General features: G+C 48.6%; 4 protein-coding genes across 4 annotated transcripts; all 4 read left to right on the plus strand.

Annotated features, from left to right (window-relative positions):
- Positions 1-428: 428 nt before the first annotated feature.
- FOMMEDRAFT_26191 (uncharacterized protein) lies at positions 429-1102 on the plus strand (the record flags this gene model as incomplete). Its single annotated transcript, XM_007263285.1, has 3 exons — positions 429-617; positions 657-903; positions 945-1102. The coding sequence occupies 3 exons, from the start codon at positions 429-431 to the stop codon at positions 1100-1102; spliced, it is 594 nt and encodes a 197-aa protein (XP_007263347.1).
- Positions 1103-1313: 211 nt separating this feature from the next.
- On the plus strand, positions 1314-4549 carry FOMMEDRAFT_17580 (uncharacterized protein). The gene is made up of 3 exons (XM_007263286.1): positions 1314-1500; positions 1821-3645; positions 3709-4549. The coding sequence occupies exons 2-3, from the start codon at positions 1848-1850 to the stop codon at positions 4029-4031; spliced, it is 2121 nt and encodes a 706-aa protein (XP_007263348.1). The 5' UTR covers positions 1314-1500; positions 1821-1847; the 3' UTR covers positions 4032-4549.
- Positions 4550-8479: 3930 nt separating this feature from the next.
- Positions 8480-9721, plus strand: FOMMEDRAFT_118187 (uncharacterized protein). The gene is made up of 5 exons (XM_007263287.1): positions 8480-8514; positions 8596-8809; positions 8899-8966; positions 9031-9392; positions 9466-9721. The coding sequence occupies exons 1-4, from the start codon at positions 8510-8512 to the stop codon at positions 9110-9112; spliced, it is 369 nt and encodes a 122-aa protein (XP_007263349.1). The 5' UTR covers positions 8480-8509; the 3' UTR covers positions 9113-9392; positions 9466-9721.
- Positions 9722-9822: 101 nt separating this feature from the next.
- FOMMEDRAFT_26193 (uncharacterized protein) lies at positions 9823-10641 on the plus strand (the record flags this gene model as incomplete). Its single annotated transcript, XM_007263288.1, has 3 exons — positions 9823-10024; positions 10294-10363; positions 10401-10641. 3 exons carry the CDS (start codon positions 9823-9825, stop codon positions 10639-10641), a joined length of 513 nt encoding a protein of 170 aa, XP_007263350.1.
- Positions 10642-14067: the final 3426 nt, after the last annotated feature.

Consider the following 14067-nt stretch of genomic DNA (forward strand, 5'->3'; position numbering starts at 1 on the left):
TATAGGACATAGGACATAGGGGATTGATAAGTATAGGAGACGACCGGTAACTCAACTCATACGCGAGTCGAGGCGATTAGAGTTTATGCTTTACTTTGAACAGGCAACAACGAATGGATCGGAGGCGAATTAGGTTGGTGTTAGAGCTGGAAATGGTACTTGCCTCGCTGATTCGAGTGTGCCGTTGGCGCTGATATTAAAGTATACTTTACATATGCATTCATTCATCTCGGCGAATTCGCGGAGTGTTTGACGACGCAGATTACATAGATTACAGTTGTCTCCTTGCCACGCGAGAAAGGCGAAAAAGAAGGCGAGACGGGGAGGCCGAGAGTGCGAGAAGAGAGAACAAACGAATAGGGAAGGAGGGGAGAGTGTGAGAGTCCGACGGACGCTGAGCTGACAACGTCCCTCCGGCCGCTGATTTGATGAGACAACAGAATCTGAGGAGAGCGTATGGTGTGGTGTGGTGTGGGATGGATGGGACTGATGGGGTAGAAGGGCTGACGCAGACAGATTGGCCCCGCAGGCGCCGCACAGGCCAGAAAGGCAAGAAAAGTCAAGAATGGGTAGTGTACTGCTATGATGCTCTGCTGGCAAGGAGAGGTGGGGAACAGGTGATCATGGAGATGCGCGTCCTGTTACCCCGCACATAGCGGCCCTTCCCATCGGCCTGTGTTGGGAGCGAGCGTGTTTCGCATGAGGTTGGATGGCTATGGCTGTTCGGTCGGACAGACAGATTTGTGGTTGTTGTTGTGCTCGTCGCTGTCGCTGCTGGCGGTAGTGTCGTTGACGTTGTTGCTGCTACCGGCGTCGTCGGGGAGACAGAGACCTGCGCCGATACGCATGCAGAAAAGGGCATGGCGAGCGGGACGATATCGACCCAGTCGCCTGGCCTAATTAGTTAGTTGCCCAATCGCGATGCTCGACGGGTGGACCGAGAGGTGGACCCCGGGAAGTGCTGGAGAAAGAACGGGTGACCGGGCAGGGCTTGCCGATTGGACGATTTGCAGGCAAGGCACGACTCGCTTCATCTCCGCGGCTCACTACCCCACCCACGTTCCAGACCAGGTGTGCGATTGCAGGGCCATATGCGGAATAAATGGGTCGGGGCAAGTCGCGCCGGGCAATATAATAAAATAATAAATAATTTGCGAGGGGAGGAATATACGCCTGCCTGATTGGGCGGCTAGGCGGACAGGCGAAAGCGAGCCTGTCCATATCCATATAGGAGGTCATGTCCACTGCAACTTGTCCCGTTACCCCGTCCTCCCACCCACCCCTGCTACTCTCCACTTCACCCCCGTCGCTCGTCGTCCTCATCGTCTCCGACGCGCTCCCCGTCGTCGCCACTCTTGTTCGCGCATTTTTAAAGCCCGCGTCGACGACCGTAATCGTTTGCAGTGCACGAGCAGCCCCTTTGCACGCGCTTTGCACTAACCATCTATACGCGCCCCGCCCATATCGAGCGAGGTCCAGTTTGCCTTTGCAACGGTGCATGTACGTGCTCTTTTTCATTGCGCCCATTCCCTTTCCTCCATTCCTTTCTCTCTGGTCTATTCTTTAATCTTGTCTCGCGTCTTTGTTTCCGTGCCCCTGCCTTTCACCGAGTTCGCTCCCCGTTTTATCCAATTATCTCCCTCCATTTCTCTTAAACCGCCATTGTCCAGGTCCCGTGCCCGTCCATTCCTCTTATACATATCCAGTTCATTCACATTCACTCCTCTCTTACTATATATTACAAACCTGCCTTTGTCTCCGTTCGCTTTATATATCCCGCCTCTACTCAGGCTCACCATCGCTTACAACTCCTGCAATAGCTCCACAAAAGCAACCATTACTCGCTAATGGATACCGACATACATCTCGACACCTCCTGGTGTCCCGTCTGTGACTGTGCCATCCTACCCAAGCGCTTCACCATCCCCGTCGACCTCCTGCAGACTGGCTCGAGCACGGCGATCAAGACCAGCCAGACGACCCGCACCAAGAACGGCACTATTAAGGCTCGGGCTGGCGGTCTCGTCCAGGGCACCGGTCGCGTACGCCCAGCACTCAACCGAGCCGCATCGACGAGGGGGAAGACCGCTTCCCAACAGCAACAGCAGTTGATCGAGGAACCAACACCAGCGGTGCGGACAAAGACGGTGATCGACCAGGCGCAGACCCCTCTCTACTGCAGCGAAGAATGCCGCAAGCGCGACCTCGAGGAGTCATGGCCTGTCACCCCTGCGCCCGCACGCGATGTCCTCGATGGCCACCGTCGATCGTCTCGGATACGATTAGGCGCACATCCTGCACAGATCAACCCCGCCCGCGCGTCTCCACCTCCACCCAGCCCAACTTTACCACCGGTGCCACCAAACTCATGGCGCGCTCCAATGGGTCTCAAGGCGCGTGACCTTGAGCTCAACTTTGACGAACTGGCTGCGAGTATCCAGGAGGCTGATGAGCACTCTGACTCATCGAGCGCCACTGGGACTAGTTTCACCACGTCTGATCGTTCTCCGGTCGAGGAACGTGACAGCATTGATACATCAAACCTCTACACGGATCCACCACCACCACCTCTCGCCCCGCTACCCCTCCATCCTCATCGACCTAGCGCACCGGTCGTGCCACCGGGTGCGAACCGCACGCAATCACATCCACTGTTCGAGGGAGGGATCATGATGGCGGCAAAGCGATTGCAGGCACTGCTCGCATCGGATGTCTCCGATGACGAGAAGACCCGCGCAGAGCGGAGAGCGGCGGAAGAGCAGCAGAGGAAGGTGGAGGCACGTCTGAGCCGATACGACGTCACCGGCGAGTATGCGCGCTCAAGCAGCAGCGAGCGTGACAAGAAGCGGCAGGAAGTGCCCGCAATTGATCCGATGCGATGGACCGAGCTTGTATACAACTACAGGTCGGGCTCATCCTCACCACCCTCAAACCCGGGCATCCCTTCGACTCACCGTCGGGCATCGGACTCGGATCCTTCGAAGAGGATTCGGTCTCCGGGTGCACCTAGCCGCACGCAAAGTGCCCTCGAACTTTACGCCAAGTACCCTCTGTTTGCCCGCTCGACCTCCAACACTGCCCCTCGCAAGACGAATAAGTCGAGCGCATCTCTTGCAACTACTTTTGCTCCTGCATATGGCGTCACTTTATCCTCATCGACATCCATCACGAGCTCTACAAGTAGCGTGTCTGGCCGGACTGCAGGTGCTAGTGCATTGACGATTCCTGGCGTGGACCCAGAGTTGTACGCTGGGAAGCGTCTCGGCGGCGGGCCCCGCCGCCCGATCGCGAAGGGTGTCGAGAAGCAGCTGCTCGTTCCGGATGTCCTCTTGCGTCCCACCTTACCAGTCAGCAGCTCGTTGCCCACGGGCATGAGCCCACCGTCGCGACTCTCATCGGAGATGAAGCGTAGCGGAAGCGAGGCGAATGTCAGCAGGAAGTCTGGGAGGAGCGCAAGCGTACTTGGCTCGGTTAATGAAGGTGATGTTGAGGGCGTCCAGGGTGTTTGGCATCGGCCTGAGGAGGGTAGCGAGGACTCGCGCAGTAGTGTTACTCGTTCTAGTACGAGTGATCAGGAGAGCAGGAGTCGAAGAGGGAAGAAGAGTCGGTCGAGCAAGAGCGGGAGCAGGCAGCCTATCGCAGAAGGTGAGCTTTACTTCACAGGTGTTATTTGTGCTTGCATGTTCTGATGGGTCCCTGGTGATGTAGAATCAAGCTGGTCTTATGAGAATTCAGGTCCGGTTTACGACGCGATGCCTGCCATCCCCGTGAAGCAGACTCGATATGAAGAAGCCTTCGTTCCCGACGAGCCCTCTCCGGAAGGTGAAGAAGAGTACATCGAGCGTTCAGCGTTGCATGCGCGCGATATTGAGCTTTCTCGCCGAGCAGTCTGTGAGGTCAAGCGGCGCCGTGGTGAGCGAAATGGTAAAGCTGGCTGGTGGGTTGAGAAAGAGTGGGAGGTGACTGTCATCCCCGAGCGGAAGCGACTTTTCCTGTTTGGCGGATCGAAGGGAAACGGGAAGAGGAATTGAGCGCTTGCGACGCAAGCAATACGTTCGACGAACCATAATCGATCGCAACGTCCAACCAAAAGCAAAAACCACTGTGTTAATATGTACCATTATCTGTATATCACCACTCGATTTCTCTGGTCTCGCTCTCGCTTTCTCCCTGGATCTTACGCTCTACTCGTATATTCGATATACCCTACCCTCGCAAATAACGAACAAACTCCTATCGGCGACCGCCTTCGATTAACTCGCTATCGCATACCCCATCGAACGTGCCAAGTGCCAAGTGCCATGGCACATTAATAATTCATTGTTGCATCGAACCGTGATGTATCGCGGTGTCATTTGTACATTGTATTGTTGCATTTGCTGGATTTCTTTATCTTTTTATCCTTTTTATTTTCTTTCTTGTGTCCTCCCTGATGCTCCAACGTCACTCTGTGAAGTTGATGAAAGAGCACTGGGATTGCTATGCAGTTGTTTTGCTTGTTGGTTTCTTCATTGTGTATTTTTTTCCCCTCGTGCAATTTGTTTCTTTTCTTTCTTGTGTACCATTACCCTCAAGGGACCTTACTCTATTTTACTACTAGTACTTTTCCTTTTTCTTTTTTTTTCTTGTCGTTGGTGCAATGGTTCCTTTCCTTTTGTCTGCTTCACGAACTTTACGCAATCATGGGTCTGTTTTTTTGCAACGCATTTTGTCTTATAGTCGTTTATTCTATTTTATTATCTGTGCATGCATGTTTTGTTTTTTTATTTCTTTATCAGCAATGACAAGGGTTGGTTTTGAAGTCGAAAAAAAATCGAAGTGTGATTTTGAATTCTTCTCGGGCGGGATAATTTGGGTTGTATAAATTGTAAATTGTATTCGTAGTGGTAAATGTGTAAATAGCGCGAAATGCCAAACGTATATACATCCGTTTTCCTGATTTCTTTTTGTGTGTGGGTGTGATGTATTTTGTTATTGGTACAGCGGAACAATCTGCAGTTAGGCTTTAAGGAAGTAAAGAAGACCCCCTCGCGTCGAGGTCTCGAGGCGGAATGAGGAGGCTTTAGGGACGTACTCGTCCTAATGGGTTAATGGGTTATTTTCATTAAGATTCTGGAGAGGGGAGGGAGGACGAAAAGGGATACGAGGTTCCCGTGTTCTTGTGAATGCTTTGTTCGAAATTGACGATAACTGATGGGTTGTGTGGTGCATTGGTGTGGGTCATATGGGATGCGCGATGGGGGGTCCAGATGGAGGTGAAGACGTATCTCATGACATGGGATGTGTGTAATTGTGTATCGCCTGACCTGCCTCGGGTGCTTGATGTTATTTTGAGATTAATGCTACTTTAATAGCAGTTATCGATGTATGTTGATGTTGTTCATATGAAATGGGCTGTGCTACTATTAGGGCTAACCACCCAAGATGAGTAGTTTGGCGGCGCCCTTTGTAGGTTGTGTAGGTTTGTGTGGTGTCGGGAGAAGTCGGGATCTTTGCGGTGTGCCTATGCCTTGTATCCACCAGGTTCCTGCATGTCCATGATGAATACGAGACTGACTCGAGTCCAGGACAAGGCGGGATCTTTGTACTTATGTATGATGTATCCACCAAGTTCCAGAGCATACGTTATGGTAGGTGACTCCATGTGAATGCGAGACTGACTCGAGTCTGCTCGTGTTTCATTTCACGGCATTACCTTCTAAGTGGTGTGTAGCAATGTATGATGTATTCGTCCATGTCATCCTGTCTGGATTGCAGTACTGCCCCTGCATAACGTATCCATGTGAAATTCGAGACTGACTTGAGTTCACTCGTGTTTCATTTCATGGTATCATTTTACGGTACGTATCAGTTCCAGGCGTGTGCTTTGTGGGGATGTAAAGGTAAAGGATCCATATGCTCAGGGACGCTCTCCTTTTCCCTCAGAGTTTCAAGTGTCGGTAACTGCATTTCCAGACCAGGCAGGGAAAGGTTAGACATGGCTTATGGTTGGCTTGTGAAAATACGTATTCGCGTAAAATCAGAATATACTACAGTACGTACTCGATCTGCTGTTATTCTTTTACCCGTACTGACGGAGAAAGAAGAAGGAATCTGAAACTTCTGCAAAAGAGAAAAACCACCGAAATTAATATGAAATTCGACATGCGATTTTAATATATTGAGATTGATGTTATTGATTTGATAATTTAGTGTACATCCGGGGAACAAGTATTACGAGCATGAGTGTATATTGTACAGATGGGGCTCACATCCCGCCGATCCCGACCCCGACCCCGACTCCGACCCCGAGTAGAATCGAATCGAATAGTCGAACGGTCAGAAAAATGTTGAAGGCATGTGAAAGCGACCGAATGAACTGAATGAAAACTTTGAAAGTGCTGGAACGACGTCAGAAGGGCGCTCCGATCAAATTTTCGAAGTTGGGGGATAATGATGGAAAGAAATTCGTAACCGGGGGATAAAGAAAATAGAACCATGGTTAAGATTGAACGACATGCCAAGTAGGATTGGCTTGAGCTTAAAACTATTCGCCGAATACAAGTCCACAATTACTTCATCGAAATCTCCGTAAACGGAGTCTAGTACTATTGCTAGTACTAGTAATACATGTAGTGAGGGACTATTCAAGTTTGTTAGCATGCTGTGCTGCACGAAATCATATGCTAAACTAGAGGTCTAAAGGGTTTCAGAGTGAGACATTCTGGGCCACGCGACGGAGGATGATGACGAGGATCAAAAGACAAGGACCGTCGATCAGTCTAGCGTGCGCACTATCAAAAGCACAAGCATCGTTATCAGTGGTGGTACCACCAGCACCCATACCACCTATTCATCACAAGACAAAAACACATGCAATTCGTCTGGTCCCTCATTACTCTATTATCGTGAAATGTACGGGCATGGACACGAGAGCACCCAGTTAGCCTCCGATTCGCTCAGGAGAAGTCGGTGCATAGGATTAACGTTTGCATTACCATGATTTCTATGTATATCCGTCCCCGTTTAACCCACAAGGCAAAGTCTTTCGATCAAAAGCAAGGAAACCGAATCAAGTATTCTTAGGACTCGTGTTATGCTATCATTGCTATGTCATGATGCTCTCTATTCTATTTTACTCGATTAAGCGAATTCAACCTGTGCCACAACTCCTTTTGTACGAGCTCTGTGTTCGTCACAAGATGAAGTTGGGTTATGCGTGGGTCTTGTGATTCATTTATTTGTATATGGATCATACATAGAACTCAGATGTTGGGTGACTCGGCGGGCTTGACCTGTCTCGATGGAGGAACATCTCCTCAACTCGATCGAACGAGCGCGGGTTGAGGGAATTGGAGTAAACGCGGGGGAGGGTCCGGGAAGGCGCACTCATCGAGTCTTCCGAAGCATGTAATCGTTTGATTGGGTACTTGTCTTGTTCGTTCTTGATTGACAGGTCGAGGACTAGCCTCAGGACAAATAGGAGACAAGAGACAAGAGCGCAGAGCGGAATCGATCAAGTCGAGTTGAATTGGATGTGCGCTGAATTGGTGAAGCGTGCGTCGAGCGTCGTGAGGCTGTCTATGCTACAGGTGGTATGGAACGTTTGAAATTATAATAGCTGAACGTATGAATGGATTGACGGATGAAATGAATAGGGCTGAATTGGCCAATAGAATGAATACTTAACTCAATGAGAAGTATTGTGGTCACCTTTGGAGGTATCTTATTCGTCATATTTGGTATCCTTACTTAAATTACATTTCTTCTTGTTCTCTAGGCTCGAGCTCGACTCCTAACACGAGGCGACTAACTCATTTTGACAACTTAACGGATTAACGACGCACGCATGCTTGGCAATTGTCCTGGACCTACATAGCAAACATTTTAACATATTAATTAATATCGATGAATGCTATGTTATAATTACAATGCGGGGAAGACCTGTCATCATCACTTTCTCCTATTTTAGCACTAGTGCGTTGTTATTATTATCGAGAACACAAGAACTCAAACGAAGTAAACTAATTTATCGATTGCGGCGTTAAGTAGAGGACCGAGGTATGTCGTGCGGCTGGCAGGTGCGGAGTATGTGGGGATTTAGGCTCGGCGTGTCTCATCAAGAGAACGTTCGTCCATCCGAGGTATCGGTTCTTGCGGCGTGGAGAAACGTGTCACGTCGGGGAAACCACGAGTATGGATCGAGGAGGTTAAAGTCCGCAGAATATTGAACCATTTTTGATCGATTGTTTGGGCTACTCCATCTGAGTACAATTAAATTCCTAATGGATGTGTGTTATTCTCATAGGAGTTCCGAGGTCTTTGAGAATGAAGGAATAAACTCCTCTTGAAGTGCGGACATGGTTCGGAACGGTGATGAAAAGAGTCGGAACCTAAGTGGGCAATCGACGATTGATCTGCGCATGATCGACGCGCTGTTGTGTCGACTCCGTACTCGTCTCAATTCTCAGTACAGCACTCCCGCTCTTTTATCTTTCTCAACTTCTAGAGCACATTCCTTACGCGTGCAATGTGGTCAGTACTTCGAGTCTCTTGCTGCTTTCACAATAGCTCATTGTCATTGCTACATCGACCCTTAAAACATTTGTCACAAAGCAAGCACATTTTAAACGCACAAGTCTCTATCCGTGCACCTTGCTGTCGACAATGGTACGACTGTGCTGAATGCCATGCTGAAGCTCAGACACACAAGCTTGTCAAGACTACCGAGATGGTGTTTATGTGCAAGAACTGTCGGAAGGCATTTCGCAAGAATATAACGGAGTATGAGGAGAGTGATGAGTTTTGCCCACATTGCGATAATCATTATGTGCGTTCCTTTCTCGATTTCCAATTCTATCAACATTGTGCTGTGCGATAAGAAGAAAGGAAGGGATTATAATGCCTGTCATGCTCTAGGTCATTGAAGCAAAGATGCCTCAGGCAGCGTTGGCAGTAGAGATGGACGATGCTCGGCGAGACCCTCGGTACGTCATTCTCATTGGGATCTTCATCTCGTTGCTTCTCTGAGCTATCGTACCTCCTTGACAGAATGCTCAAAGATGATCGGGTACCAGCAAAAGAACGACAGCTGCCAACTGAGGATGAGCTTGCAGAACTATTAAATGACTGAAGAAGCTTTCTTGATTCATCCACGTCGTCGACTTGTTGTCCTGCTGCTTTGCTAATATGTAATACCCTGGCATCAACTTTGAGTGTATCGCTTCAATTCCGTATACGTCGATTTGCATGCGTCCCTTCATTTGATTTGAACAAGCATCGGGCGCTGTGAGGATTGGGACTAAATATCGTGTCACTCTGTCAAGCAACGACAGAGACGCATCGGTCTTTCAAGAAATTAATCTACGATCGGATAACATCGTAGGATAGGAGATGTTCTGTTGTTACCTGCGGTATGTCCGGCTTCTCACTTCAAAATTAACACAAGTTAATCCACAATTATTCCCTTGACCCACGATTATTTAGTACCACTCTTCACACTATCACGCCAGGACATTCGTAGGCTAAATCTCAATCAAAGTTCGGCTACATGTTTGCAAAACGTCACAACTCGATGTTAACGTCAATTCACACGTTACCCCGCATTGCGTCGTATTTCCGACGTTTGGCGTTTGCCATGCCGAAGTCGGTGTTAGTGAGCGAGCGTGATGCAAAGCCGTTATTTTTGACGTCCGAGTCGATGTCCGTCTGAAAGACAAAGGCACGGCGTCCTTGTCCTGTGAATAATTTATTGCCAGCTCATCCGACGTTGGTTCATCATTCAACCCGACTTGACCACTGTCCCTAGCTTCTTGACATGTATGAAAGCAATCTACTGACCAGATGACCTTGAAGAAGAGCACGCGTGCTGTCAATGAAAGCACCCATGATAGCATCCCGATAAGCGAGTCTATTCTTTGTACGTACATACGTGTGCGGGGAAAACGAGACGCAAGTCCGTTGGAGCTCGAAGACAAGGAATACACCGGCGGAATCTCGGGCAACAGCCGTCTTGAGAGTAGGAATTGCCGGATGTTGTTTCGTCGTGAGTACATTAGTTCGTACCCTCGGGTGTATTCTCGGAGTCTGAGTTTTTTCGACAAGGCGTATCTTTTTCTTCGTACGCTATGTGTTGTCACGCCATATGCATTTCAAAGTCGAGGGATAGACTGGCCGAAACTGATCACCGCCGATATTTCCTTTGAATTGGAAATATAATTACCGAGCGGGAAGGCTAAACTCTACTTAATGAAAAGTAGAAGAGGGTACGGCATTTGCCAAGTTGTTAATATAAATTTCAATGCACCTTTCAAGGGACTTTGGCCGTAGGCCGATGCTTCGAAGCTTCGGATTCACCGAAGTTATCTGATCTGATTGAGAGCCTGTGAGTCGGTTAGATCGAAGGTTGAACACTCGGATAGATCGGTCCTCGATGATAACAATGCTGCTGTGGAGAACCCCTTGGAAAAGAGGGCATCGGGAATATCTCTGTCCTTCTGGCAATCCTGTTGGGGGCATATTATGCTCAAGGAAGGAGAAGTGGGGAAGGTGATCGGCCCGTTGTTCCGCTTCCCGAGGTCGAGAACCTTTCTTCGGCCGTTGGTTGGTTGGTTCGGAGGAACGGCTTGCCAGCTTCGGGGTATACACGTGCTATCATATTGATTACTTATTTTGTCCCGTGTTGTACAGGTAATAATTCATGAAAATAAACGTCTAGCGTTTGTTCATGGCTGTGATTATGTCAGCCTAGGCATCGTATTTCACGGGCCTCCACTAAGCCTTCAGCAATGCTCAACCGAATGTGCATGTTCGTTCGGGATCGCTCGGGCCAGGCACAACCGTGGACCGCGTTATATTTGTTCAGAGCAATAAAGCTTAAATTCTATTACGCCGTCTCATTGGCTCAAACTTTCGTCTGTCGACTCTGGGGATTGCGGCCCGGAATGTCTTTCCATCGGTCGACCATCACCACTCCTGTGCTTTAATGGGAAAGAGGGTATAGGGGCCGGATACGAGGGGGGAAGACTCTGGACACCCGTGTCGGAGGTAGAGCAACAGAATATCTAAATCGCAGAGCCCGCTGAAAATGGGCAGCGTTCGGATGCCCGCACCCCGCGTATTTGCATACATTGACCGAAAGAACGATTAACACGACTGGTCAATTCAATCGCCTGCACCTCAAATCGTCTCTTTACGCTTCAAGAAGCAAGTACAGGATCCTCGAAATGGTCAATACAGGCGTTCTTTTCCTCTACGTTCTCAACATCAACACGCGCGCGGCGAGTACAAGGGAAAGAGCGAAGGCGTGCATGGGAAGGAGACGGGTACATTAGTATGAATATGGAAGTTAACCCGTTGAACAAGAAGCAGCTGTAGTCTAGTAGTGCTGGGCCTGCGAAACACGTTGCCCTTCTGTCTGTCGGTAGCCGCGGACGAACTGATTGGCTCGATTCTTAGACCTGGACTTTGATTTGATCGACTCCTCGGGATTACAGCCGTTGCCTCCAAGCGCTTCGCTGATCGCAGAGAATAATGGTACCGCGATCGGTGGAGTTTATCATCGAGAACTGCGATATATAATTGGGAATTTACTGTCAGACTGTCGGTATGGTATGGCGTTTCCTAATATGATGTTTGGAGGAGAGGTACTATATCCGATATAAATCTATAAGTTAATTGCCTTATAATGGATTGATCAATAATATCTAATATTCACGGAGTCGACAGACTTGTCCGAATGTCTCACCAACGTTCTCCCCAACGCTTGCAAGTGGAGAGACGCTTTCCGAGAACCCCATTAGCGATAACACCTCAAAGACATACGGCTACGTATGCAGAATGAAAAATGACGTATTCACCGAACCTCTATACTTCGATTATCAATCAATCTACGCGGCGTGTTGCCACCGTGTTCATATTCGCTGCTGATATTACTCATTGTATCAATGCATGAGAGAAGCGTGTCTCATACCTTCTGCACGAGTAATACGCGTTTTCCGTTGATTGAATAGATTGGATTGATTGAGTATGTAAACGAAGCTTATCGGATTAATTGATCATTGGTTATTCGCTAGTTCTCTTGCCTTTACGTGTAGGAAGAACACAAGAGTGTGCGGCTCAAGTGCGTAAATACGGCAGCGTGAATTTCGGATATACGAATCATATGTGTCTGGCATACGTTCTTCAACCAAAGGGAGTAAAAATAGATAGTGCATACTATTAAAACATATCATGCTATTAATATTATTGCGTTGTATTTTTCTGTCTGGCCAGCTTCTGCCGAGGCACTTGCGTATGTTAATCCTTCGCATAATCCTCGCACTTTACCTCTCTCTCTTCTTAGTCCGATCAAAATCCGCTGGAAATTCGGACCGGACATTTGTATAATTTGTAGAACGAACCTCCCCGATCATAAACTTATACAGAAGATAGGCCGTAAGCACGGAGTGAGCGGTAAATCAATGCGATTACTCTGCACAAAGCATGACTCTGCTACAGCCTGTTGACTCAAAGAGCTGCACATGTGTTAGACATGTGCGATCCCGACGCGAACGGAGAGGCATTAACCAGGAGTATGTATTTCTTTGTGGATGCAAGGCTCGGGCTGGCTTGGGTCCGTGTGAGGCTTTGAGCAGTTTTTAAGTTTCTTTCCCTTTGATTTGTTTAGGTGCTAGTCTCGTTGATATTGTTACTAGTGTTAGTGAGTTTCATAATGTCAAATGGATTCCCGAATGAGTCGCTTGTTTCGTTCTGAACCATATGCATATCTTGCCCGAAAAGGAGCAGTCCAGTACAGGAGAAAAGAGATAGGCATGAGCACATGCTGGTAACTGCTATCTGTTCTCATATGTCTTTGTTCTTATCTAGCGCTGTTGTTGAGACTAGCTTGTAGTAACGACTTCAATTCCTGTGGCGGGTATTTCGCTAGATTTAATATTGGAGACACACGAGACCATATGCATCAAAGAGCGAAACAGGAGTTACATGTCGAGATAGAGGCGCGCGCTTTAATCAAACATGGTTTAGAAAGAGTCTAGAGTCTGTAGACATGGGAATCGATGTTGTGGCGATTACTATTCCGCGCTGGGGGTGATACTAGTACTCGATTTGGGACTGAATTCTTCGTTGGCCCGGGCAACATCGGGCTCATTCTTCTCGTGCGGTCCACTGACCTGACCTGGTCTGGCAACCCGACTCGATATGACTCGACATGGCTCCACACATTGAACCTTCCGGCACAGGTCTAGGGCGTATATGACTGAACTTAGAGTAAACATAGCCTTGCCTTGACCTTACTGCATTGCAGTAAGTAGTATCGTCTGACTTGGTAGTTCCCCCATGGTTCAGGATGTTCGGCGCGTGGCCGGCAATAGACGGCTTCTCGTCGAGACTTACCTCGCGTCAACACATGCTCGATTCTCTGCACTGACAAGAAGAGTATTTTACTTACTTCAGTCATTGGTGCTAGCCCTATTCAGGTACGTCTCGAACATGCATACAGGTTCGCGGATCCTAAAGAGTCAATCCATTTCTTCGCTGTCAAGCAAACCGAGGCTTTTTCGGTTCGAAGTCTACCGCACTTCATGTCAACATGCCTTCTTGTGTGCTTTGTTTCCGTTCTCCATAGATGTTCTTCAATTCGTATGATCTTCTTTCATGGCTCTAGAGCTACGAATTGTCCTGGAGATCGCCCGTTCCTTAATAGTTGTATGTACCTCGGACGCTAACATGTTGTCGTAACGAATGTAGTCTGAAGGAACTCCTGTAGTTTCGCGGGAAACGCACTTGCAGAGTCGAGAACTGAGACTTCGGGGTCCTTGACATGATCGAAACGGTGGGATGACCGAAGACCAACTTCCATCCACCGAGCTCAGAATGCCTCCGGAACGCCGTAGAGATCAAACCAGCGTCGTGCAAACGCGCTGGCTAGCCGCGAGGTCCACGCGAGGCTGTGATAATGTCGATAAGTCGCTTAGATGGCGTAGTTATTCTGGGTCAATGCACATTTTATATTTTGGGCATTTGGCCGTGATATTCGACTCGGTAGGAAGATTACCGCCTATTATTATCCCTCGCGCTTGCGTGAAT

The sequence above is a fragment of the Fomitiporia mediterranea genome, assembly GCF_000271605.1.
Source record: "Fomitiporia mediterranea MF3/22 unplaced genomic scaffold FOMMEscaffold_2, whole genome shotgun sequence".
Lineage (NCBI taxonomy): Eukaryota > Fungi > Basidiomycota > Agaricomycetes > Hymenochaetales > Hymenochaetaceae > Fomitiporia > Fomitiporia mediterranea.

Coding starts and splice junctions, on each gene's coding strand:
- FOMMEDRAFT_118187 (XM_007263287.1), top strand. Junction 8,810..8,898: donor CACATTGCGATAATCATTAT/GTGCGTTCCTTT, acceptor GTCATGCTCTAG/GTCATTGAAGCAAAGATGCC. Junction 8,967..9,030: donor GATGCTCGGCGAGACCCTCG/GTACGTCATTCT, acceptor CCTCCTTGACAG/AATGCTCAAAGATGATCGGG.
- FOMMEDRAFT_17580 (XM_007263286.1), top strand. CDS start 1,848: ATGGATACCGACATACATCTCGACACCTCCTGGTGTCCCGTCTGTGAC. Junction 3,646..3,708: donor CAGGCAGCCTATCGCAGAAG/GTGAGCTTTACT, acceptor CTGGTGATGTAG/AATCAAGCTGGTCTTATGAG.